General features: G+C 44.9%; 1 protein-coding gene across 1 annotated transcript in view; it reads right to left on the reverse strand.

The window, feature by feature from the left end:
• The window catches only part of ABCA2 (ATP binding cassette subfamily A member 2), a 689,232-nt gene that overhangs the window by 144,267 nt on the left and 517,182 nt on the right, over positions 1-27,783 (reverse strand). Inside the window, exon 36 of the mRNA XM_030206813.1 lies at positions 26,606-26,819. Within this exon, the coding sequence (XP_030062673.1) occupies positions 26,606-26,819 (214 nt within the window). The remainder of the gene's footprint in view (positions 1-26,605; positions 26,820-27,783) is intronic.

Genomic DNA, 27,783 nt, shown 5'->3' on the forward strand with positions numbered 1-27,783 from the left:
TACATCCCCTTCAGACATGACTTGACAGAAATAACCAATAAAATCAACGATAGTCTGAACATCATGGACTCCTGGGCAAACTCATTCCAACTGAAACTGAACACTGAAAAAACACACTGCCTCATCCCCTTATCTCAACATAACAAGTACAAACCCACAACCATAAATACCCCAGGACACACCCTCCCTACCTCAGTCAGCTTGAAAATACTCGGCGTCAAACTTAACCACAACCTTACTCTCGAGAGCCAAGTAAACTCTGTAATAAAGAAAATGTTCTATTCAATGTGGAAGCTCAAATTATTAAAACCTTTCTTCCCAAGGGAAACCTTTCGAAACCTAATACAATCAATGGTCCTAAGTCATGCAGATTATTGCAACGGAATCTACGCGGGATGCAAAGAACAACTCACCAAAAAACTCCAGACCACCTAAATACAGCAGCAAAGTTGATATTCAGCAAAACACGCTTCAAAAGTGCCAAACCCCTTCGAGAAAAGCTGCATTGGCTCCCAATCAAAGAACGGATCATCTTCAAAATCTTCACTTTAGTCCACAAAATTATATATGGCGTAGTCCCAGGACACATGATAGACCTTATAGATCTACCAATAGGAAACAGAGTCGGATCGTCAAGATCATACCTAAACCTACACTACCCAAATTGCAAAGGACTGAAATACAAAACAACTTACGCATCCGGCTTCTCCTACATAAGCGCACAACTATGGAATAGCCTCCTAAAAGCTGTGAAAACAATCCATGACCATCTGAACTTCAGGAAATCACTAAAAACCAACCTTTTCAAAAAGGCCTACCCCAATGACCCTACGTAAACCTCTTCACCCAGAAACACAGCATGCCTAATGATCGTACTGGACAACACACAATCTTCATCCCTTCCGACCCTCCACATATACCTCATTCGATCACTATACAACCTTGTATTTGCTATCAACCGAATATGTAAGCCACATTGAGCCTGCAAATAGGTGGAAAAATGTGGGATACAAATGCAACAAATAATAAATAAATAAATGATATTCAGTTTTACATTTCATTGGGATCAGGCTGAGGGCCAATTAGAGAAACTACGGATTTGTTTGACTGAAATAAAAAATTGGATGATGTTGAATAAATAGCATTTGAATGCTTCCAAAACTGAATTCTTAGAGGTATTATAGGATCTTAGAGGAGTGGAGGAATGGCCTAGTGGTTAGGGTGGTGGACTTTGGTCCTGGGGAACTAAGGAACTGAGTTCAATTTCCACTTCAGGCACAGGCAGCTCCTTGTGACTCTGGGCAAGTCTCTTAACCTTCCATTGCCCCAGGTACAAATAAGTACCGGTATACAATATGTAAGCCGCATTGAGCCTGCCATGAGTGGGAAAGCGTGGGGTACAAATGTAACAAAAATAAATTATTATATTTTATTATCTTTATTATTGGAAGGGTCTAGCATAATAGAGAAAGACTACGGGCCCTGTTTACTAAGTTGCACTGTCGGCGTGCTACCTTTTTAGTGTGCGCTAAAAATTAGCACGCACTAATGCTAGAGACACCCATATATTCCTACAGGTGTCTTTAGCATTAGTGCACGCTAATTTTTAGTGTGCGCTAAAAAGGTAGCGCACCTACAGTGCAGCTTAGTAAACAGAGCCCCCAAGTATGTAGTCTGGGAGTTTTGTTAGATGCTGGATTAACTTTGGTTAACCATATTTATTAGACGGTCTCTTCCTCATTTTACTATCTATGTCAATTACATAGGATTCATACTTATTTACAGAGTCCAATTTTGCTCAGTTGCTTTATGGTTATGCAATTAAAAGCATTGATTATTGCAATGCATTGTTTGTAGGGTTACCTGATAAGAGTTTAAAACACTCCAGAGTGCTCAAAGTGCAGCCGTTTAGGTGTACAAGATTATATCATACCTGTTCTTCTTTGCATTGGCTTCCAGTTAAATACTGTATTTTAAAACGCTGGTATTGGTGTTTAAAGTGTTTCATAGCATTGCACCAAGATACGTTTCCAATAAACTGCTAATTTATACTCCTAAGGAATCATTACATTCTCAGAGAGGCATTTTCTTTTAGTACATCTACTATAATAAAAAGCACCTCCAACGTTCTGAAGCTGACTCCGTGGACGGCCAGGGCTTTCAATAATGCCGCCGCTTTGACGGAGCTAATCTGGGGACACAGTACAATCGCTGGGTGCCTGGAGGGGGGGGGGGGGCGCAGGGGATAGAGGAGAATTGCAGGGTGGCTGGAGGGGGGGGGCAGGGGACATAGGACAATTGCTGGGTGGCTGGAGGGGGGCAGGGGAGACAGCAGAATCGCTGGGTGGCTGAAGGGGGGGCAGGGGAGAGAGCAGAATCGCTGCATGGGTCTAGGGGGGGCAGGGGAGATGAGAATCGCTGGGTGGCTGGAGGGGGGGCCAGGGAAGAGAGGAGAATCGCTGGGTGGCTGGAGGGGGGCAGGGGAGAGAGGACAATCACACACACTCTCTCTCTCACAGACACACTTGCACCCAGTGAACTGGGGGAACCAAGCATTTCCTCTCAGCTCTGGTTTCGGTGGGAATAAAATTGACACGTATTCTAAAGAGTTGCATGGGAACAGTAATCTTACCCATCCCTGCCCTTCCCTGCTGGAATCTTACAAATCTCCATCCATCCCTGCTAGAATCTTACAAATCTCCATCTATCCCTGCAAGAATTTGACCCATCCCCACCCGTTCCCACAAGAATTTAATGGTACATTTTAAAAAATTCCTACAATGGTATAGAACCATTGATGTCACGGGGCAAGATGGCCGCTGAGCAAAACTGCTAGCAGGCAGCATTTTCTCTTACAGCTCTCTAAAAGATTTGACTTACTGAGATGCCGAAGAGACGGGGCAAATCAGCCTCCAATGCCCCCTCCCGTCAGGCTCCTTCTTCACAGGATATTCGCACATTGTTGCAGACTGCTGTAAATCCATCTGCTCCAGTGTTAGCAATGTTGGAAGGTGGCTCGTTGACACGCTCTGGTGCAAATGGAGGCACTGAAGCGTCTCTAGGGCTAGAGCTGATGCTCAGCCCCGACACAAGGGAACCACCCCCTCAACCTGTGAGCAGCAGTACACCAGCAGAGGTGACTCCTAAGTGTGGTGTGAACGAATGGAGCCAGGAGGAGTTAAATCAGCCTGCTGGTAATCTGGAAGCCTTGATGGGAATGACAACACCAGATACAACAAAGGTGGGAGACGCTGCTATCACGAGCCAGGGGACAACGATTGAGAAAGAGGAACCACCTTTGCATTTTTCTTTTGAAACAAAAAAACCATCTGAAGTTACCCTAGATTCCTTATGGACGCCAATAGTGGACCTAGGGTAATCTCTATCACCTCAAATTCAGAAATTAAATCAAGAAATGATAACACAAGTACAAAATATAAATCTTTGGATTTAAAAATCGAAAAACTGGAGCAACTAGAACTTAAAAGAGATTTGGAAATGAAAAAAATGCAGACCCAACAGGAGATTATGGTAAAAGATTTGACTTCTTTAAGAAGAAAAACTGAATTTCTTGAGAACTCTGTTAGAAGTAATAATCTTCGCTTCCTAAATTTTCCAAAGCAACTTACTAAATCTCCTAGGGAAATGTTAAAAAAGTACTTAATTGAGATCTTTGGTGTTAAGGAAGAAATTATTCCTCCTTTCACCCAGGTTTATTACCTACCATTAAGAGAGCAGGTGGATCAGAAGAAACCAGAACAAGAAGAACAAGTTTTGAATGTCACAGATTTACTTGAAAATACAGATCTTGAACCTGTTACCTCAACTACCCTAATTGCAACAGTTGCATTAACACAGGATAAGTCCTGCTTAATGACTATGTACTTTAAAAGCAAAGACAAATTGTTTCTTGGTCAAAAGATACAATTATTCCCTGATATCTCTAGAGAAACGCAAAAGCGTTGAAAACAATTTCTTCTAATGAAACCACGGGTCATACAGCTGGGTGCTACATTTTACTTGAGATATCCATGTAAATGCATAGTGAGATACCAATTGAATAAATATGTTTTCTTTGACCCAGCTCAGTTAACAGTGTTTCTAGCATCAAGGCAAAATAGGGGTGCTTAAAATGTTATTCTCCCTTTAATTGAGAAATTTAACACTGAGTAATGTTACCTGTTAGCTTTTTGTTTGCTTTAATCTTGAAAATTTTGCCTAATATATATTCCATTTCTTAATATCTTGCTCCAAATATTTGGACTTGAGCGAGAAATTTCAAAACCGTTGCTTTAATAATATTGTATTCCTGAGTAAACTATATGTGAAATGTATTGCTTTTCAAAACAAGCTTTGCTTAATTATAATTGTAAAAGTTATAAATAAAATAATAATTAAAAAATTCCTATTGGCTCTGTCGGTCTCTCTGTGGGTTTGAGCCGCAGCACTGCAGGCAAGAAAGGAACAGAACACTCTGCTGTGCACATGTAAGACTTGTCTCAAATTCACTGGCACTGTGTGCTGAGAGGTCATCACGTGTACGCGCCAACAGATCAGGTGACCTCTGGTGCTCGTGCCTGTGTCAGAGCTGAGGTCTGCACATCAGCCTGGGAGCAGAGAAGATTAATAATAATTTAGTGATGGTAGACAAAGACCTGAACGGTCCATCCAGTCTACCCAACAGTCACACTCATTATCAATTCATAATTAAATTAAACAATGAACACTGATATTACATACTTGATTATGGTCTTTCTTTGTTATTTCTGGGACATAGACAATAGAAGTCCACCTGGCCCTGTTCTTATGTTCCAACTGCTGGAGTTTATTTATTTATTTATAGCATTTATATCCCAAAATATTCCCACCCAAGGGCAGGATCAATGTGGAGTACAACAGTCTATAAAAACATACAACAATTCAGCAAACAAACAATCAATTTCGTAAGAGAGAAAGGGAAATGGCTAAGGAGGGAAAAGGGGAAAGAGTAGTGGTGAATAATATGTCGCTAAGACAGTTGGAATTCAGAAGGAAGAGATACCAGGCGGGTTTGAAGTGTATGCTCTACCAAAAAGAAAGGTCTTGAGGCACTTCTTGAAGATCTGGTGATCAGGAGTAAGTTTGACCAATTGAGGCAGCCACTTCAGCCTATTCATCTACTCATTTGCAGAACACAGACCAGCACTGTCCTCTTGTTCCAGCCACTGAAGTTGCTGTCTAAGCTCTTTCCAGCCCCTCCTAAACCAGACTGCCATATACGAGACACAGCTCATACAAGTCTGTCCGGTATTGGCCTTAGTTCATCACAGCCATCTAAGCATCACTGGAGAGATTCCATGGGATTGGAGAACGGCGGATGTGGTCCGTCTTCACAAAAGTGGTGATAAGGAAGAAGCTGGAAACTACAGGCCGGTAAGCCTCACTTCGATTATTGGAAAAGTAATGGAAGCGATGCTGAAGGAAAGTATAGTGAATTTCCTGGAAGCCAATAAGTTGCAAGATCCGAGACAACATGGTTTTACCAAAGGGAATCGTGCCAAACGAATATCATTGAATTCTTTGACCGGGTGACTGGAGAATTAAATCAGGGATGTGATATAGACGTAATCTACCTAGATTTCAGCAAGGCTTTTGACACGGTTCCCCACAGGAGGCTCTTGAACAAACTGGACGGGCTGAAGATAGGACCCGAAGTGGTGAACTGGATTAGGAACTGGTTGACGGACAGACGCCAGAGGGTGGTGGTAAATGGAATTCGCTCGGAGGAGGGAAAGGTGAGTAGTGGAGTGCCTCAGGGATCGGTGCTGGGACCGATTCTGTTCAATATATTTGTGAGTGACATTGCTGAAGGGATAAAAGGTAAAGTTTGCCTTTTTGTGGATGATACTAAGATTTGTAACAGAGTGGACACCCGGGAGGGAGTGGAAAACATGAAAAAGGATCTGTGGAAGCTAGAAGAATGGTCTAAGGTTTGGCAATTAAAATTCAATGCGAAGAAATGCAAAGTGATGCACTTAGGGAGTAGAAATCCACGGGAGACGTATGTGTTAGGCGGGGAGAGTCTGATAGGTACCGACGGGGAGAGGGATCTTGGGGTGATAGTATCTGAGGATCTGAAGACAACGAAACAGTGTGACAAGGCGGTGGCCTTAAGTAGAATGTTGCTAGGCTGTATAGAGAGGGGAGTGACCAGCAGAAGAAAAGAGGTTTTAATGCCCCTGTATAAGTCGTTGGTGAGGCCCCACCTGGAGTATTGTGTTCAGTTCCGGAGGCCGTATCTTGCTAAGGATGTAAAAATAATTGAAGCGGTGCAAAGAAAAGCTACGAGAATGGTATGGGATTTGCATTACAAGACATACGAGGACAGACTTGCTGACCTGAACATGTGTACCCTGGAGGAAAGGAGAAACAGGGGTGATATGATACAGACGTTCAAATATCTGAAAGGTATTAATCCGCAAACGAACCTTTTCCGGAGATGGGAAGGCGGTAGAACTAGAGGGCACGATACAAGATTGAAGGGGGGCAGACTCAAGAAAAATGTCAGGAAGTATTTTTTCACGGAGAGAGTGGTGGATGCTTGGAATGCTCTCCCGCGGGAGTTGGTAGAGAGGAAAATGGTAACGGAATTCAAACATGCGTGGGATAAACATAAAGGAATCCTGTTCCAAGGGAATGGATCCTCAGAAGCTTAGCTGAGATTAGGTGGCAGAGCCGGTGGTGGGAGGCGAGGATATTACTGGGCAGACTTATACGGTCTGTGCCAGAGCCGGTGGTTGGGAGACAGGGATAGTGCTGGGCAGACTTATATGGTCTGGGCCCTGAAAATGACAGATACAAATCAAGGTAAGGTATACACAAAAAGTAGAACATATGAGTTTATCTTGTTAGGCGGACTGGATGGACCGTGTAGGTCTTTTTCTGCTGTCATCTACTATGTTACTATCCAGCTTATAATCGAAAGTGATCGCCGGCCATCTTCTGACACAAATCGGGAGATGGCCGGCGATTTCTTAAAAGCGGCGAAATCGGTGTAATCGAAAGCGGCATTTTTGACAGCATCGCCGCTTTCCCGTCGCTTCGCTGGCGAAAGTTCAAGGGGGCGTGTTGGTAGATTAGCGAAGGTGGGACATGGGCGGGCATGGGCGTGGCTAACAGATGGCCGGCTTTCGCCGATAATGGAAAAAAAAAGCGGCGTTAAGCAGTATTTCGCCGGCTTTACTTGGTCCTTTTATTTTCACGACCAAGCCTCAAAAAGGTGACCCAACTGACCAGACAACCACTGGAGGGAATGGGGGATGACCTCCCCATACTCCCCCAGTGGTCACCAACCTCCTTCCATACTAAAAAAATAAAACTAAAAACCTTTTTTGCCAGCCTGTATGCCAGCCTCAAATGCCGTACCCACCTCCATGACAGCAGAATGTGTTGTATCCTCCGACAGCCTTTCCCTGGTTGCGATATGGCTCTCGGGTGAGTGTGACACCTTTTCTGTTAGGTGCCCTGCAGAGTCACATTAGCAATGCATTGTGGTGGGTGTAGGGTATTGGGCTCTACTCCCATGGTGCTTTCCCCCCCTGCTAACTGGGTCAGAGTGTGCCCTGTTTTGTTTCCTGTTGTAGTCCATGCGGTAGTGGCCATTTTTGTAAGCCAGTTTTAGTTCCCTTTCCTATGTTACCCACGTTAGAGAACGTAGTTCTTACCTTGAATGGTGCTGAAAGAGGGCATTGTACACCATTGTGCCAGCTCTGACCTACTGCTAATCTTAGTAGTAGCGGACTCTTTGCCAGTGGGGCACAACCTCTGATCTGCAGTTAACTGTGAGTAAACATGCTTATTTCAAGAAAGGACTTTTTCAGAGAGATTAGTCTTCAGGTGTGAACTGGTGTGCCAAAGTTATACAGCAGCAATAAGTCCTAGAGGCTGTATGCAGGTCCCTGGAGCTATTTTAGTGCGTGCAGTACATTTGTCTGGAGGAGTGGCCTAGTGGTTAGGGTGGTGGACTTTGGTCCTGGGGAACCAAGGAACTGAGTTCAATTCCCGGCACAGGCAGCTCCTTGTGACTCTGGGCAAGTCACTTAACCCTCCATTGCCTGCCGCATTGAGCCTGCCATGAGTGGGAAAGAGCGGGGTACAAATGTAACAAAAATAAAAAATTTGTGGGTAGTGGGTTTGGGGGGCTCAGCTCCCAAAGTAAGGGAGCTATCCACGTGGGAGCTTTTCTGAAGTCCACCGCAGTGACCCTTAGGGTGGCTGGTTGGTGTCCTGGCATATTAGGGGGGCCAGTGCACTAAAAATGCTGGCTCCTCCCATGGCCAAATGCCTTGAATTTGGCCGGGGTTTGAGATGGCCGACATAACTTTCCATTATTGCTGAAAAACAAACCCAGCCATCTCAAACCCGGCAAACTCCACGGCATTTGGCCGGGCTAAACCGTATTATCGAAAAAAAATATGGCCGGCCATCTTTTTCGATAATATGGTTCCGACCAGCTGTAGCACCGCCGCCAACATAGATCGTCGGTGATCTATTTGGCCGGCAACGTTCGATTATGCCCCTCTATGTTACTATCACTCGACATCCACACACATGCAGCCATTTAAGTTTAGGTTTTTTATAACTTCCATTTTCTAATTTGAATTCCATCACCATTTGTGTCTCTACCACTTACTTAATGGAAGACTTTCCGCATCTGCGCTGTTAAAGAAAGGAGGAGGAGGAAGAGACGGCACTCAAAGGACTTGGTACTTGATAAGTGAGAGGCTGGTGCAGGTGCAGCTTACACTTCCATGGGAACCATACAGGAACTGTTTCCATCCTCGTGGGAACCCTGCTGAACTACTTCCATCCTCTTGGGAACCCCAAACCCCGTTCCCGTACAGGTCTCTAATGTATTCCCCATTTTGCAAAGGGAACCCACATAAATGGGGAAATGTTTCCATACTGAATTTTACATCAGCTCAAAGGCATTCATGGAGGGGCATAATCGAACGGGGTGCCCAAGTTTTCCTGAGGACGTCCTCGCAGGATGTCCCGGCGAAGGGGCGGGGAAACCCGTATTATCGAAATTATTATTATTATTATTATTGTTACATTTGTATCCCACATTATCCCACCTCTTTGCAGGCTCAATGTGGCTTACAATTCATCTTGTATGCTGGAAATAGAAAAGAATATACATTTGGTTTTACAGCAAGATTTGAGTATATGATGGTGAAATACATAGTAATGGGAATAGAAAAGATTATGCATTTGATTTGCGGAGTTTGGTTACATGTTGGTGGGATACATGATGGTAATAAAGCCATTGATATAGGTACATGATAGTATGGAGGCAAAGGATATAAGGAACGTTCTTAGATATCTTAAAGAAAGTTGAGTTACACGTGTTGTTCCTTATGATATATTTTGTCGAAGAGATAAGTTTTCAGGAATTTTCAGAATTTAGTCATTTCATAGACTGATTTCAGGTTACGTGGCAGTGAGTTCCAGAGTTGTGTGCTTGTATAGGAGAAGGTTGATGCATGCATTGATTTGTATTTCAAGCCTTTACATTTGGGAGGATGGAGATTGAGGAATGTGCGGGAGGATTTTTTTGCATTTCTGGATGGAAGGTCTATTAGGTCCAACATGTAGGCTGGGGCGTCTCCATGGATGATTTTATGGACCAAGGTGCAGAGTTTGAACGTGATGCGCTCTTTGAGTGGGAGCCAGTGTAGTTTTTCGCGGAGGGGTGTAGCGCTTTCGTATTTTGGTTTGCCGAATATTAGTCTGGCTGCTGTATTCTGGGCTGTTTGGAGCTTTTTGAGTATTTGTTCTTTGCAGCCGGCGTAGAGTGAGTTACAATAGTCCAGGTGGCTAAGTACCAGAGATTGTACCAGGTATCGAAAAACACTCCTTGAGAAAAATGGTCTGATTCGTTTTAGTTTCCACATGGAGTGGAACATCTTTTTAGTTATATTCTTTGCATGGTCCTCAAGTGTCAGGTGTCGGTCGATGGTGACTCCTAGGATTTTTAGGGTGTCTGAGACTGGTAAACTTAGATTGGGTGTGTTGATGGTGGTGAATTCCTTCTTGTTGTATTGCGAGGTGAGTACCAGGCATTGGGTTTTATCAGCATTTAATTTCAGTCGAAATGCATCCACCCAGGAGTTCATAATGTGCAGGCTTTGGTTGATTTCGTCGGAGATTTCTCTTAGATCATGTTTGAATGGGATGAAGATTGTTACATCATCAGCATATACAGTGGGGGAAATAAGTATTTGATCCCTTGCTGATTTTGTAAGTTTGCCCACTGACAAAGACATGAGCAGCCCATAATTGAAGGGTAGGTTATTGGTAACAGTGAGAGATAGCACATCACAAATTAAATCCGGAAAATCACATTGTGGAAAGTATATGAATTTATTTGCATTCTGCAGAGGGAAATAAGTATTTAATCCCTCTGGCAAACAAGACCTAATACTTGGTGGCAAAACCCTTGTTGGCAAGCACAGCGGTCAGACGTCTTCTGTAGTTGATGATGAGGTTTGCACACATGTCAGGAGGAATTTTGGTCCACTCCTCTTTGCAGATCATCTCTAAATCATTAAGAGTTCTGGGCTGTCGCTTGGCAACTCGCAGCTTCAGCTCCCTCCATAAGTTTTCAATGGGATTAAGGTCTGGTGACTGGCTAGGCCACTCCATGACCCTAATGTGCTTCTTCCTGAGCCACTCCTTTGTTGCCTTGGCTGTATGTTTTGGGTCATTGTCATGCTGGAAGACCCAGCCACGACCCATTTTTAAGGCCCTGGCGGAGGGAAGGAGGTTGTCACTCAGAATTGTACGGTACATGGCCCCATCCATTCTCCCATTGATGCGGTGAAGTAGTCCTGTGCCCTTAGCAGAGAAACACCCCCAAAACATAACATTTCCACCTCCATGCTTGACAGTGGGGACGGTGTTCTTTGGGTCATAGGCAGCATTTCTCTTCCTCCAAACACGGCGAGTTGAGTTCATGCCAAAGAGCTCAATTTTTGTCTCATCTGACCACAGCACCTTCTCCCAATCACTCTCGGCATCATCCAGGTGTTCACTGGCAAACTTCAGACGGGCCGTCACATGTGCCTTCCGGAGCAGGGGGACCTTGCGGGCACTGCAGGATTGCAATCCGTTATGTCGTAATGTGTTACCAATGGTTTTCGTGGTGACAGTGGTCCCAGCTGCCTTGAGATCATTGACAAGTTCCCCCCTTGTAGTTGTAGGCTGATTTCTAACCTTCCTCATGATCAAGGATACCCCACGAGGTGAGATTTTGCGTGGAGCCCCAGATCTTTGTCGATTGACAGTCATTTTGTACTTCTTCCATTTTCTTACTATGGCACCAACAGTTGTCTCCTTCTCGCCCAGCGTCTTACTGATGGTTTTGTAGCCCATTCCAGCCTTGTGCAGGTGTATGATCTTGTCCCTGACATCCTTAGACAGCTCCTTGCTCTTGGCCATTTTGTAGAGGTTAGAGTCTGACTGATTCACTGAGTCTGTGGACAGGTGTCTTTCATACAGGTGACCATTGCCGACAGCTGTCTGTCATGCAGGTAACGAGTTGATTTGGAGCATCTACCTGGTCTGTAGGGGCCAGATCTCTTACTGGTTGGTGGGGGATCAAATACTTATTTCCCTCTGCAGAATGCAAATAAATTCATATACTTTCCACAATGTGATTTTACGGATTTAATTTGTGATGTGCTATCTCTCACTGTTACCAATAACCTACCCTTCAATTATGGGCTGCTCATGTCTTTGTCAGTGGGCAAACTTACAAAATCAGCAAGGGATCAAATACTTATTTCCCCCACTGTATGTATGGATTTAGATTCTGGTTCGATAATAGCTTAGCCAAGGGTGTCATCATTAGGTTGAATATGGTCGGTGAGAGAAATAAGATGGGCGTCCATCTTTTGTTTCGATAATACGGTTGGGTACATCCAAATCTCAACATTTAGGTCGACCTTAGAGATGGTCATCCTTAGAGATGGTTGTCCCCAGTTTTCAGTGATAATGAAAACCGAGGATGCCCATCTCAGATACAACCAAATCCAAGCCATTTGGTCGTGGGAGGAGCCAGCATTCGTAGTGCACTGGCCCCCTGACATGCCAGGACACCAACCGGGCACCCTAGGGGGCACTGTAGTGGACTTCACAAATTGCTCCCAGGTGCATAGCTCCCTTACCTTGGGTGCTGAGCCCCCCAAAACCCACTTCCCACAATTGTACAACAGTACCATAGCCCTAAGGGGTGAAGGGGGGCCCCTACATGTGGGTACAGTGGGTTTCTGGTGGGTTTTGACGGGCTTTTATCACCAAAAGTGTAACAGGTAGGGGGGGATGGGCCTGGATCCGCCTGCCTGAAGTGCACTGCACCCACTAAAACTGCTCCAGGGACCTGCATACTGCTGTCAGGGAGCTGGGTATGACATTTGAGGCTGGCATAGAGGCTGGCAAAAAAAGTTTTTTTTTAGGGTGGGAGGGGGATAGTGACCACTGGGGGAGTAAGAGGAGGTCATCCTCAATTCCCTCCGGTGGTCATCTGGTCAGTTCGGGCAGCTTTTTGAGGCTTGGTCATAAGAAAAAATGGACCAAGTAAAGTTGGCCAAGTGCTCATCAGGGACGCCCTTCTTTTTTCCATTATCGGCCAAGGACGCCCATGTGTTAAGCACGCCCCAGTCCCGCCCCCTTGAACTTTGGTCGTCCCCGCGACAGAAAGCAGTTGAGGACGCCCAAAATCGGCTTTCGATTATGCCGATTTGGGCGACCCTGGGAGGACGCCCATCTCCCGATTTGTGTCAAAAGATGGGCGCCCTTCTCTTTCAAAAATAAGCCTGATAAGCTTCTAAAAATTGTTCATTTCTGACAGGGCTGTACATGAGGGATTAAGAGAATCATTCTCCTTAATCCCATGTAGTTTAATTCTACCTCTAAAATGAAAAATGCAGCCTCACTACTTAATTAGCAGCACTTGCACTCGTACGTTTATAAAATGGGGTGGCTAAATGTGGAAGTGGAGGTTGTAACAGCAAAACAAAAAGTACCAAGAGCCTTCAAGAAAAAGGGGAGTAAATGACAACTGCACCTCCAAGACCCGGAGGAGAAACGAAGGCAGCGAGTCAACAGCACACTGAGACCGGAAGCGGGATCTCAGCGGCTGTAAGTGGAGACCCTGTTGCTACGTCATCGCCAATGGGAACAGCACCCCAGGCGGGTTCTGTGAAACCGGTGCCCTTGTCTGAGGGAAATCAAGGCGAGCCCTCCGCGGGGGTTGGAGTTATGGTGAAACCTGCGGTTGTTACAATGGAAACATTATGGGAAGCGATTCAAGGACTGAATACAATCCTACAACAATTATCAGGTACTTTGCGGGGTGACGTGGCGGAACTAAAACAGGCTCAAAATCATTTATCTGGCAAGGTTGAAGAGCAGACGACCAAAATGGAGGTTTTAGATAATGACATTAAATCAGTGAATTCCTCTACATTAACATTAATAAAAGATAGTAACTTCCAAAAACGTAAGACTGAATACCTGGAGAATCAGATAAGGAGAAATAACTTACATTTTTTGAATTTTCCTAAATATCCTCTCATTCCTCCATTACAAATGTTAAAAAAGTATATTGTGGAGGTACTGGGTGTCCCCCCTGAAGGTTTTCCACCAATCACCAAAACTCAATATATTACTGGTACTGGAATAAGAAGATTGCCTGTTTCTCCTCAATCTGACTTAAATTTAATGGATGTCCTTGAAAACTCCATTGAAGTTATAACAGAAAGAACAACACTGTTGGTCACGTTTGCTCTAGAACCGGATCGAAACAATATATTTAGACTTTATTTCCGCCACATGAACTCTCTTTTCCTGGGATCAAAAATACAGATTTTTCCTGATCTCTCACGAGATACACAAAAAAGAAGAAAAGAATTTATGATGTTAAAAGCAAGAGTCCTTCATTTAGGGGGGACTTTTCTTCTCAAATTTCCGTGTAAATGTAATGTTTCTCTGAATTCTACAAATTATATATTTTTTGACCCAGGGAAATTGTTAGAATTTATTTCTACTAAAGAATAATGTTGTAGTAGCCCTTGATCACTAGCGCTAAGCCTCGGCTGTGTTCACTCATGTTCCTTCTACTCTATAGATTATAACTGTTTCAATTAATCTAATTGAGATTTAAAAATCATATTTCCTAGATCTTGGATCAATAATGGTGGACTAAAAATATGTGAGTTATTTTCTTGTATTATGATTTAATTTCTTGATTATTTTTTCCATATTCTATAATTTATGTTTATTGCATAAATGTAAATGTGAAAATTCATAAATAAAAAAAGGGGGGGGGGAGTAAAATCTTTAATCAAATGTTGGATGAAACAATCCTAGAATGGACCCAACACAGTCCATGTTTCGGCGCACAGCGCCTGCCTCAGGAATGACGAGATCAGTGAAAGGTAAACTGTACCTTTCACTGATCTCGTGACCAGAAAAAGTTGGTTTGTGAGAGTATCGCTCTGCTTGATATTGTACAAAGGCAAGTAGGTCTCCATGCACCCTGACTGGATAGCACGTTGGCGCAGCATATTGCTTCCAGCCTACAGCCATACGCATTGTGCTACACTTCGTGACCCCTGAGGTAGGCACTGTGCGCCGAAACACGGACCGTGTCGGGTCCATTCTAGGATTGTTTCATCCAGTATTTGATTAACGTTTTTATTCCCCTTTTTTTGAAGGCTCTTGGTACTTTTTGTTTTGCTGTTTGGACTTTTGTTTGTACTTTGCTCCCTCTCTTTGCTATACTGAAGAGGAGGTTGTGACATCACCACTTCCATGTGCCAAGACCTCCACATGGAAGCTGATGTTCATAAGAACAGCCATACTGGATCAGACCAATGGTCTATCCAGCCCAGTAACCTATTTCCAACAGTGGCTAATCCAGGTCACAAGTACCTGGCAGAAATCCAAATAGTAGCTACATTCCATGCTACCAATCCCAAGGTAAGCAGTGGCATCCCCATGTCTATTCGAATAGCAGACTATGGACTTTTCCTCCAGGAATTTATCCAAACTTTTTTTAAACCCAGATACGCTAACTGTTGTTACCACATCATCTGGCAACAAGTTCCAGAGCTTAACTATTCATTGAGTGAAAAAATATTTCCTCCAATTTGTTTTAAAAGTATTTCCATGTAACTTCCTCGAGGGTCCCCTAGTCCTTGTACTTTTTGAAAGAGTAAAAAAATTGATTCACTTTTACCAGTTCTACACCACTCAGGATTTTGTAGACCTCAATCATATCTCCTCTCAGCCATCTCTTTTCCAAGCTAAAGAGCCATAACCTCTAGCCTTTCCTCATATGAGAGGAGTTCCATCACCTTTATCATTTTGGTTGCTCTTCTTTCAACCTTTTCTAATTTCACTACATCTTTTTTGAGATATGGTGACTACAACTGAACACAATACACAAGGTGAGGTCGCACCATGGTGTGATACAGAGGCATTATAGTACTCTTGGTCTTATTTACCATCCCTTTCCTAATAAATCCTAGTATCCTGTTTGCTTTTTTGGCCACTGCACACTGGGCAGAAAATTTCAGTGTATTATCTACAATGACACCTAGATTTTTTTCATGGGTTCTGACTCCCAAGTTGGATCCTAGCATCAGGTAGCATCACTTTGCACTTGTCCACATTACATTTCATCTGCCGTTTGGATGCCCACTGTTCCAGTTTCCTAAGGTTCACATATGTTTTAACAACTTTGAATAGTTTTGTGTCATCTGCAAGTTTAATCACTTCACTTGTCGTTCCAATTTCCAGATCACTTATAAATATGTTAAATAGCACCGGTCCCAGTGCAGATCCCTGCAGGACTTCACTAGTCACCCTCCTCCATTGAGAAAAATGGCCATTTAACCCTACCTTTTGTTTTCTGTCAAATAGCCAATTCCTAATCCAAAGAAGGACATTGCCTCCTATCCCATGACTTTTTAATTTTCTCAGGAGTCTCTCATGAGAAAGTTTGTCAAAAGCATTCTGAACATCTAGATATACTACATCAAACGGCTCACCTTTATCCACATTTTATTCACGCTTTCAAAGAAATGAAGCAAATTGGTGAGGCAAGACTTCCCCTGGCTGAATCCATGCTGAATCTGTCCCATTAAACCATGTTTGTCTACGTGTTCAGTAGTTTTATTCTTTATAATAGTTTCCACTATTGAAGTGAGGCTTACCAGTCTGTAATTTTCCGGATCACCCCTGGAACCCTTTAAAAAATAAGTAAATAAATTGGCATTACATTGGCCACCCTCTAATCTTCAGGTACCACAGATGATTTTAATGACAAGTTACAGATCACTAACAGCAGATCAGCAATTTCATGTTTGAGTCCCTTCAGTACTGTAGGGTGTGTGTAGGGTTACCATATGGCTCCAGAAAAAGGAGGACGGATTGAGCCAGCCGGGTTTTACTTCCATTGCTTTCCATTGAAAGCAATGGAAGTAAAACCCGGCTGGCGCAATTGCTTTCCATTGAAAGCAATGGAAGTAAAACCCGGCTGGCTCAATCCATCCTCCTTTTTCTGGAGCCATATGGTAACCCTAGGTGTGTGCCAAGTGATTTACTAATTTTTAATTTGTAGATTTGGCTCAGTATGTCTTCCAGGTTCACCAAGCTCTTTCATTTCCTCCACATCATCATCCTTGAAAACCATTTCTGGTACACATAGATCTCCTACATCTTCTTCTATAAAGACCGAAGCAAAGAATTCATTTAGTCTCTCCGCTATGGCCTTGTCCTCCCTGAGTGCCCCTTTTGCTCCTTCATGATCTAATAGTCCCAGGGATTCCCTCCCAGGTTTTCTGCTTCTGATGTACCTGAAAAGGTTGTTACTGTGAGTTCTTGCCTCTGCAGCAAATTTCTCTTCATATTCTTTTTTAGCCTTCTTTATCAATGCTTTGCATCTAACTTCCCAGTGCTTATTGTCCCGTTTCCTGACTGTTCTGAGCATGGGCACTGTTGGCCATCTTGGATTCAGGCTTATTCCAGGGTTTGGCAGCCATCTTGGAGAGGGCTGTTAGGCCAGGGCAGCCATCTTGGAGGTGGCAGCTGCAGGAAGGAAGCCCTTATTTGGTCGCCGGGTGTTCCCGATGGGGGCTGCCATCTTGTTTTTAGCTGTGCCTGGTTGAGCCTGATTCCTTGCTATTAAAGGCTCTGCCCTCAGTCTATCAGTGCTTCGGCTTCTACTCGGTTCGCTGACTAGTAGCAGTGCTTTGAATCTACTTCTGACGGATACCTGGTTCTGACCTCTGCCTGTTCCTGGACCTGCTTTTGACCGCTGCCTGGTACTGACCCCTGCCTGTTCCTGGATCTGCTTCTGACTGCTGCCTGGTACTGACCACTGCCTGTTCCTGGACCTTCTAGTGACCGCTGCCTGGTGTTGACCTGTTGCCTAGCCCTGGTTTGCTGTGACCTGCTGCTTGGTCTAACCCTGTGAACTTTGTGCTGGACTTTGTTCTCTCTGTTGCTGGCCGCCCGAACTCAGGGGCTCAACTCCTGGGGAACGGCGGGAGGCACAGGGAGGACTCTGGGTTTTGGCCGACAGCCCGGTGAGGGTTTCCTTCATCGTGTTCAAGGGCTCACCTCTCCTTGGAGATACATTACAGAAAGCCGAAGCCATGAGCTCATCGGACAAACCCGACCTGACCGAACTGGCTCAGATTGTACAGCAGCAGCAGGGTCAGCTGAATCAGTTGACCAACGCCCTACAGAGCGTCTGTGCCTAGGTTCAGACAATCCAGACCACCCGGTCCAACGCTCCTGCTCCTCCAGAGCGTACTCCCTGACCGCCATATTTTGGCAAGGATTGAATAGCCGCATCAAGGACGAACTAGCTGGATGAGAAGTACCCACGTCCCTAGATGCCGTAATCTCCTTATGCACTAGGGTAGACGTCCAGTTCCAAGAGCGAGCTTGGGAGCGGGCGGAACAGCGCTCTGGACTCAGATACTCCTCCACCCCGCAGGACCGTCGAACTCCGAGACCAGCTCCGGAAGTTCCAGCAGAGAGATCGGAGGAACCCATGGTATTGGGCCGGTCTCGGCTGACCGAAAGGGAGCAAATGTTTCGGCGTAGAAACCAACTCTGTTTCTACTGTGGAGAGTCCGGCCATATGGTAGGCCAATGTCCCAACAAGTCGGGAAACGACCAGGCCCAGGACCACTGAGGCAGGTGGCCCTGGGTCGTGTATCTTCTAAGCCAGAACCAGAGTCCCCACCAGTGGAGAAGCTGGTGGTGGTTCCCCTGACCCTGCAATTTCAGGACGCGGTAGTATCCACGTCTGCCTTGATTGATTCCGGGGCAGGGGGCAACTTCATCGCTGCGGACCTCCTGCCTGGGTTGGGGAGTTCCTGTATGACCTGTGTATCACCGTTGCAGGTGACCTCAGTCCAAGGCATGGCATTGCCCTATGCCATTACCCAAGTCACGAAACCCCTACAGATGAGATTAGGGGCGAGTCACACGGAGACTATTCAGCTCTATGTTCTGCCCAAAGCCATTCATCCGGTGATCCTGGGAATGCCATGGCTACGCCAGCACATGCCGCAGATCAACTGGGAGACGAGGGATGTGGCCAGTTGGAGTCCTCAGTGCCAGGGGACCTGTCTTGAGACCGTGGTTCCTCCCGGTTCTAAAGTGGAGGCGGCCACCAGGAAGGTAAGGGCCCAGTGCCCCGGGCTTCCTACTGAGTATCAAATGTTCCAGGACGTCTTCGATGCCCAGGAAGCAGAGATCCTTCCTCCTCATCGGCCATTTGATTGCGCCATCGACTTAGTGCAGGGACAGATCCCACCTCGGGGATTATTATACATCCTCTCTCGCGGAGAGTCAGATGCTATGCGGCAGTATGTCCGGAACAACCTGGCGAAGGGCTTCATTCGACCCTCTTCCTCGCCGGCTGGCGCGGGGTTCTTTTTTGTGGCCAAGAAAGATGGGTCATTATGGGCATGCATCGATTATAGGGGGTTGAATGCCATCACCATCAAGAATAGATACCCCTTGCCTCTCATCCCGGAGCTTTTTGACCGAATCCAAGGGGCCACCATTTTTTCTAAATTGGATTTACGGGGTGCTTACAATCTAGTGCGGATTAGGCCGGGGGACGAATGGAAGACCGCCTTCAATACTCATGAAGGGCATTTTGAATATTTGGTCATGCCATTCGGCCTTTGTAACACCCCAGCCGTCTTCCAAGATTTTGTGAACTCCATTTTCCAGGATCTTCTATACTCATCGGTCATCGTAGACCTGGATGATATTCTCGTTTTTTCTTCCTCATTTCCGGAACATGTGAAGCATGTCCGTACGGTGCTTCAACGACTGCGGGACCATCACCTCTTTGCAAAGCTCAAGAAATGCGCATTCCATCAACGCAGCCTCCCTTTTCTGGGCTACATCCTTTCAGCAACTGGATTACGGATGGACCCCGGGAAGGTGCAAGCTATTCAAGATTGGCCACGACCACAGGGATTGCGAGCGCTCCAACGGTTCCTAGGGTTCATTAACTACTACAGACAGTTTATACACCGATACTCTGTAATAGCCGCTCCCCTTACCGCCTTAACTAAGAAAGGCGCTAATGTTCGGGACTGGTCTCCGCAAGCCATCGAAGCTTTCGAACGTCTCAAGAAGGCTTTCCTTTCCGCGCCAGTTCTTCATAGTCCTGATCCCCAGCAACCCTTTATTTTAGAGGTAGACGCCTCAGCGGTAGGAGCAGGGGCAATCCTGTCACAGACCTCGGAGGCGGGGAAGCGGCATCCCTGCTTCTTCTTTTCTAGGAAATTCACAGCGGCCAAACGGAATTATACTGTGGGGGATCGGGAACTGTTAGCCCTCAAGTTGGCCTTGGAGGAATGGCGATACCTCTTGGAGGGAGCAGTGCATCCGATTTCCGTCATCACGGACCATAAGAACCTACTTTACCTGCAGGACGCTAAGAGACTTAATCCTCGACAAACCCGATGGTCCTTGTTTTTCACTCGCTTCAATTTCCACCTCAGCTTTCGCCCTGCAGAGAAAAACGTCCAGGCGGATGCCTTGTCACGAGCCTTTGACCTACCAGAAGAAACCGAGGAGTGTCAGCCCATGCTTGACCCAGCTTGCATTGCCGCGACTACACTCACGACTCCGTGGAAATCCAGGATCTCAGTGGGCCCTCGGTTCCGCAAGAAGATACTGAAATGGGGACATGCTTCTACGATGGCTGGACATCAAGGATATCATAAGACTGCATCTTATATCTCGCTATTATCGCTGGCCTCGCATGGCCCAGGATGTCCGGCAGTATGTCACCACCTGTCCCACTTGTGCTCAATACAAGAGACCTATGGGGAAGCCCTGGGGGTTGCTTCAACCATTGCCAGTACCGCAAGCTCCCTGGCAGGAACTGTCAATGGATTTTATTACAGAGTTACCACCTTCCCAGAGGTGTACCGTCATCTGGGTGGTGATCAACCGTTTTTCTCGCATGGCCCACTTCGTTCCCCTGAAGGGACTTCCGTCAGCGGCAGCTCTTGCCCAGCAGTTCATTCTCCATATCTTTCGCCTGCATAGGCTGCCTATCCGCATCATCAGCGACCGAGGTCCTCAATTTACATCTCGATTCAGGAGGACCCTGTGTTCCAGCTTCGGTATCACGACCCATTTCTCCTTGGCCTACCATCCGGAGACCAATGGAATGGTAGAACGTACAAATCAAACACTGAAGCTATACCTCCGGATGCATGTTAATGCGCGACAGGACGATTGGGTTTCCATATTACCCTGGGCAGAGTTTGCGTATAACAATAGTCTTCATTCAGCAGCGCATACCTCTCCGTTCTTCGCAGCATATGGATGGCATCCACGGTTGCCCCTTCCTATGCCACCAGCCCCAGGGGCAGCGCCTGTCACTGCTCCATCTCAGCTCTACAGAACCTTGACCGATCTCCGCACAGTATGGAAGGACGTACAATTCCACCTTCATCGGGCCGCGGAGACTTATCGGAGGTTCGCCGATCGCAAGAGGCGATCCGCTCCTCAGCTGGCACCAGGTCAACGGGTTTGGCTCAATACTCAGAATCTCATGCTCCGACTGCCGTCCTTCAAATTCGCACCCAGGTTCATTGGGCCTTTTGCCGTTGCGGAGCGTCTGGGGGCAGTTACCTATAGACTACGGCTGCCATCCCATTTCAAAATACACAATGCATTTCATGTTTCTTTACTCAAACCTTTTGTCTCGTCTAGGTGGCATCCTCGGCCCAAGGTGGGTCCTGTACTGGATGTGTCCTCAAAGCCAGAGTTCGAAGTTCAAGACATCCTGGATTCCAAGGTGAGGAAGGGACGTCTCTACTATCTCTTGGCATGGAAAAACTACACACCTGAGGATAATTCCTGGGAACCTGCTAGTCAGATTCACGCTCCCAAGCTGCTCCGTGATTTCCATGCCCGCTATCCTTCTAAACCAGGCCCGGAGTAGAGAGGGAGGCCTTTAGGGGAGGATACTGTCACGTTTCCTGGCTGTTCTGAGCATGGGCACTGGTGGCCATCTTGGATTCAGGCTTATTCCAGGGTTTGGCAGCCATCTTGGAGAGGGCTGTTAGGCCAGGGCAGCCATCTTGGAGGTGGCAGCTGCAGGAAGGAAGCCCTTATTTGGTCGCCGGGTGTTCCCGATGGGGGCTGCCATCTTGTTTTCAGCTGTGCCTGGTTGAGCCTGATTCCTTGCTATTAAAGGCTCTAGCCTCAGTCTATCAGTGCTTCGGCTTCTACTCGGTTCGCTGACTAGTAGCAGTGCTTTGGATCTACTTCTGACGGATACCTGGTTCTGACCTCTGCCTGTTCCTGGACCTGCTTTTGACCGCTGCCTGGTACTGACCCCTGCCTGTTCCTGGACCTGCTTCTGACCGCTGCCTGGTACTGACCACTGCCTGTTCCTGGACCTTCTAGTGACCGCTGCCTGGTGTTGACCTGTTGCCTAGCCCTGGTTTGCTGTGACCTGCTGCTTGGTCTAACTCTGTGGACTTTGTGCTGGACTTTGTTCTCTCTGTTGCTGGCCGCCCGAACTCAGGGGCTCAACTCCTGGGGAACAACGGGAGGACTCAGGGTTTTGGCCAACAGCCCAGTGAGGGTTTCCTTCATCGTGTTCAAGGGCTCACCTCTCCTTGGAGATACATTACACTTATGTTGTTTCTTATTTTCTTCATTCAGGTCCTTTTTCCATTCTTTGAAGGATGTTCTTAGGCTCTAATGGCCTCTTTCACTTCACCTTTTAACCATGCTGGCTGTTGTTTGCTCTTCTTTTCACCTTTGTAAATATGTGGTACACATCTAGTCTGGACTTCCAACACCATTACCTTTTGTACTATGCCCTGCATTCCACAAAGGATTAGATCTAAAATAGCTCCCCCTTTTGTTGGTTCCTGGACCAGTTGCTCCAAAAAGCTCACATATTACCTCTAGGAATGTTACCTCCCTAGCGCTCTCTAATGTAACATTTATCCTGTCAATATTGGGATAATTGAAATCATTTTGTAAATTGCCGTCAGCTGAGAAGCGGTTTTATCTGACAGTTGCTCTAGTTGTTTTTTTTTGTCAATTCTTGGATATTTTGAGTTATTCACCTTTATTTTCTCTAAAGCAGCCTGTGAAGGTGAAACAGGTAACCCCTGTTGGAATTTGTGAATTGCAGTTCACAAAAAAACACTGGATGCAGTATATGGTGAAAATATTACAACTGTGAAATCCAAGACAAGTACTGTATAAATTATGTGGGCAACATTATTTAGCTTTGCACAGCCCATTCTGTTTCTATGGAAGGTATTTGTCATTCATAGATAATGCTGAAGTGGAGTTTTTTTAAGACTCATGATTGAACAGAGCCTCCTACAATTCTGAAGGTGTCTGCCTACAAATAGGAGTGACTCTGGTATTCACTGAAGTCTTATTTCTCCACTTTCACACATTGTTATTGCTATATACTGTTTTGAGAAAATTAATGACATCCCTAAAGATACAGAATATGGTTTAAGGTAGAAATTGATTGTGGATATAAGATATTGAATTCTACATATTCCTTAAAATAAAAGGGTAATTGAAATCACCCATTATTATACTGTTGCTCAATTTGCCAAGTTTCCTCATTTCTGTAAACATTTCTTTATCTTGTCTGTTTGTTCTGTCCCGGCGAACTGTAGTATAGCCCTACACATGGAATTTCTTTCCAAAAGAATTCCATGCTGCTATCTGTTTCATGTAGAATGTTTGCTTGACTCAATTTCCTCTTTAACATATAGCGCAACCCCCCCCCCCCCAAATTCGATCCACTCTAACACTTCAATATAATTTGTACCCTGTTAACTCAGTGTCCCATTGATTGCCTTCCTTCCACTAGGTCTCTGAGATGCCTACTATATCTATCTGTTCTTTTAGTGCTATATACTCTAACTCTCCCATCTTACTTTTTAGGATTCTAGTATTTTTATACAGACAGTTCAAATTGTGTTTTTTCCTTGAATCTACAAGCTGCTTAGAAGTTGACGAGGATAATGTGCATTCTTTACTTTGCTCTCTCCTTAAACACTCCCGGCTTTCTTTCACCATTGTTGAAACCTCTCTATTGGGATTCTCTAAATGTCCTGTTTCAATAGGATCCTTAAGGATACTCCATACCGAACCACATGCTCCTGGGTGACTATCAGCTCTCTCCCCTCCCCCCTCCCATTTTAGTTTAAAAACTGCTTTATCTCAGCAGTCTGGTCCATCCTGGTTAAGGTGGAGTCCATCCTTTCAGAACAGGCTCATCCTTACCCAGAATGTTGCTCAATTCTTAACAAAGATCCCTGGTGTTATACCATCCTGTCCAGGTGATTTATCACTCTTTAACTTGTCAATTTGGCTCAGTATGTCTTCAGGTTCACCAAGATTTCTTTCAGTTCTTCCCCATCTTTGCCCTTGAAAACAATTTCTGGTACAGGTAGATCTTACATCAAGACTGAAGCAAAGAATTCATTCAGTCTCTCCGCTATGGCCTTGTCCTCCCTGAGTACCCCTTTTGCTCTTCATGATCTAACAGTTCCATGGATTTTCTCACAGGCTTTCTGCTTCTGATGTACCTGAAAAAAGTGGTACTATGAGTTTGTATTTTTTTTCTCTGCAGTAAGTTCTTCTTCATAAAAGCAGCAAGACTTATACTCAAGAAATCGAAATACGAAAAAGTGACACCACTGCTCAAAACACTACACAGGCTGCCAATCAATGCATGCTTACTTTTCAAAGCATGCACACTCATCTACAAGGTACTATTTGGCTAGATCTGATAAAACTGTCCCCAAGAAATGCTAGCCTGGAAACCAGGGAATATCTACTCCATGTACCCAACTGCACAAACATAACCTACAAAACCATCTTCACAACAGGATTCAGCTACCTGTCTTCCACCCAGGTGGGCCTGGGTGGGCCGAGGCCCACCCACTTAGGGCTCAGGCCCATCCAACAGTAGCACATGGTAATGAAAATGCTGCTCTCCACAATAATGGCACCTTCGCATGCTCAGTTTTCACCGCATACCTGCTGCAGACTACCAAGGTGGAGACTGGAGAGAAGCATTTTCCCACCAGCTGAGATATTTTTTTGGTGTGGGGGTGGGGGAGAGAACATTTGGTGCCCACCCACTTTTTGCCTAGGCCCACCCAAAATCTGCTGTCTGGCTACGCCCCTGGAACTCAGTACCAAAAACTACAGGAAACATCTCTATCTTCAATGCAGAAAAGAACTGAAAACCTACAGTTAACTGATAAAACTACAGTTGTCTTCCCATGTCCCAACTGTAAATAAATAAATAAATTATAGCTCACCAAATGTAAATTGTAAGCCACTTTGAACCGAAATCTGTTTTTGGATAATAGTGGGATACAAGAATACATAAATAAAATAAAATCTAAATCCCTCATCCCTGCACCATCATTTCAACCACACATTGAGACTTCGGAGCTCTGTCTGCCTCTTGAGTGGAATGTGGATCGTTTCTGAAAATGCTACCCTGGAGGATCTGGATTTCAGCTTTCTACCTAACAGCCTAAATTTGGCTGTTATAACCTCCCTCCCACATGTACCAAGACAGTTGGCTCCTCACCAGCACTATTTAAAATCCTATCTAGGTGATGTGTGAGGTCCACCACCTTCACGCCAGGAAGGCAAGTGACCAGGCAATCCTCACATCCACAAGTCACCCAGCTATCTACATGCCTAATGATCAAATCACCAACTACAACAGCTGTCCAAACCTTTTCCTCCTGGGTAGAAGCTCCTAGAGACACATGCCCTGGTGAGATGGTCCTGGTTACCAGATTACTTCCTACTTCACCAGGGTAATTCTGACCTTTTAGGAGACCTCCCTCCTCCAAGGCAGTACAGGGGGTGCCAGACTGGAGGTGGAACTTCTCTACAATATCCCTGTAGGTCTCCTCTATGTACCTCTGTCTTCCTTTGCTCCTCCAAGTCTTCTACTCTACCCTCAAGAGAACTGACTTGTTCTCTGAAAGCTAGGAGCTCTTTGCATCGAGCCCACATGTATAACCTCTTGCCAACTGGGAGATAATCATACATGTAACATTCAATGCAAAAGACTGGATAGTACCCCTCTCGCTGCTGGACTGTTGTCTGAATATTAGTATTACTGAGTTGTTTAATTTATTAAAACTTGTTTAGGTACTAGGGATATTAGATTAATATAAACAGCCTTAAGATTATATGGTATATTGTATGGTTTATTAGTGCTTGCTTCTCAGAAAGTAATGAAATGTAATTAAAACTCTGTAATGAAAACTCTTCTCTTGTTATTCTAATTAGAATAATTTACTATAAATGAAGAGATATGCTAGGGGTGGGTGGGAGCTGGGGAGGGTGAGTGGGTATGAAGACTGAACTAGGCCCTGATGCGTCATCTAGAGGCTGTTGATGCTGTAGGCTGTCACAGTTAAGTTTCTACCTCTAGCATAAAGTTCAAGTTTAAAACTATGGGGAAAAGGGTTTTACACTATGGAAACTAGTTAATAAAGTTTGATTTTCTAAATTCAAACAGTGTTTATCAATAAACCTACAATTTCTCTTTTATCCCCAATCTTTAATCACCGAAGCATAGAGCAAAATAACATTCACTTACCCAGAGAAATGTCCTCTTCTCTCAGAACTTCTCAAAGGGGCATTTATTTTATCTATGTGTATGTTTATAAACTGGCTGTTCCCACTGCACATGCTGGCAAATACACATCCACATCTGCAGGTATTTTAGGAAAGACTATGCACCAGTAGATCGTTTTCTAAAAAACCACAGAAAATGAGCACATCCTGATCTGGTTGCCTCAGTTCCAAACTCTTATTTTTTTCTGTAAAATGGGGCTCAATCCTAAACCAGTAAGGAGATGCTCCTGTGGCTATATCAGCCCCCTTCATATTTCCACCTTAGGGTATTTACTGGGAAAGATCTGTTTTTTAAAGAGCAAACCTGATTCATGACCTTTCAATGAGTACATCTCCTCCTCACCTGTGCAATCTGTAACGGTCTGATGTGTAAAGAAGGTATTCTGATACGTTGCGTCCACTGATGTCCACCAAAATATCACCTGTCACAACTTTCATCTGGGGTGGGTGACCTCCAACCCCACTGGGGCAGGAGAAGCCCGTCCCTTGCATGGAGCAGGTACATCGAACTGGTTCGCGAATGCTGTAGGGGAGTGATGGCGTTGAGGTAACCGTCTCTGAAGAAGGGATAGAAAAGAAAAAGGTCAGGCATTTACTGCCCCATCATCTGCCAGTCCTGAAGGTGTCCCCTGTTCTCTATCCTAAATCCAATCTTCTGAACTCCTTAAAAGGCAATTCTATTAACTAGGCATGCACCCTCTATAAATGTTTACAGTACTAGCATATATGCACAAAGGTGCGAAATTATGCGTACATATACCAGTATGCCATGTAAGGCTCTAATGCCCTCTTTCACTTCACCTTTTAACCATGCTGGCTGTTGTTTGCTCTTCTTTTCACCTTTGTAAATATGTGATACACATCTAGTCTAGGCTATGTAAGGACACATGTAAGGGCTAGATCCCTGCCTATATAACTACAGTATGGAGTTTGTTAACAACCTCCTGCACTCCATACTACAGATGTGCATGGATAATGCTTCAATGCAGCATGAACTTTTGTCCTCGTATTTGCCAAGGCCTGCAGTTCAGCAAGAGGTGGGAAATCACTGCGAAAGGAACCTCTTGTTTGGAGACAAGAATTTCTGGTTAAGTCAACCCCAGCTGCTTTGGAGCATGGGTTCTGGGGCAATTCCTCAGAAATAATGTAACAAGACTGTTCAGAGCCCTGAGTTTATTTATTAGGATGTATTTACTGCGTTTTTGAAGGAATTCACTCAAGGCAGTGTACAGCAAGAATAAGCAAGACAATTACAGCAATAAAAATATTCAAATTACAATACAAAGTATGGCATAGTATGCTACATTTCAGTGTCAACACAGTACATGAGAAAACATTTTAATAGACAGCATAGGGTGTAAGCAAAGATGTAACATATATAGATAGATAAAACAGAGTAACAGTAGTAAGAAAATAAGGGGACTAATTTAAAGACATTTGCACATCAGGTCAGAACGGTGCTTGAAAATTATTTTAGCTAGGGTAGGAGTGGATAAACATGTCCATTTGTGGAACTCCATG

This window comes from Microcaecilia unicolor, chromosome 6, assembly GCF_901765095.1.
Source record: "Microcaecilia unicolor chromosome 6, aMicUni1.1, whole genome shotgun sequence".
In the NCBI taxonomy this organism is placed as follows: domain Eukaryota; kingdom Metazoa; phylum Chordata; class Amphibia; order Gymnophiona; family Siphonopidae; genus Microcaecilia; species Microcaecilia unicolor.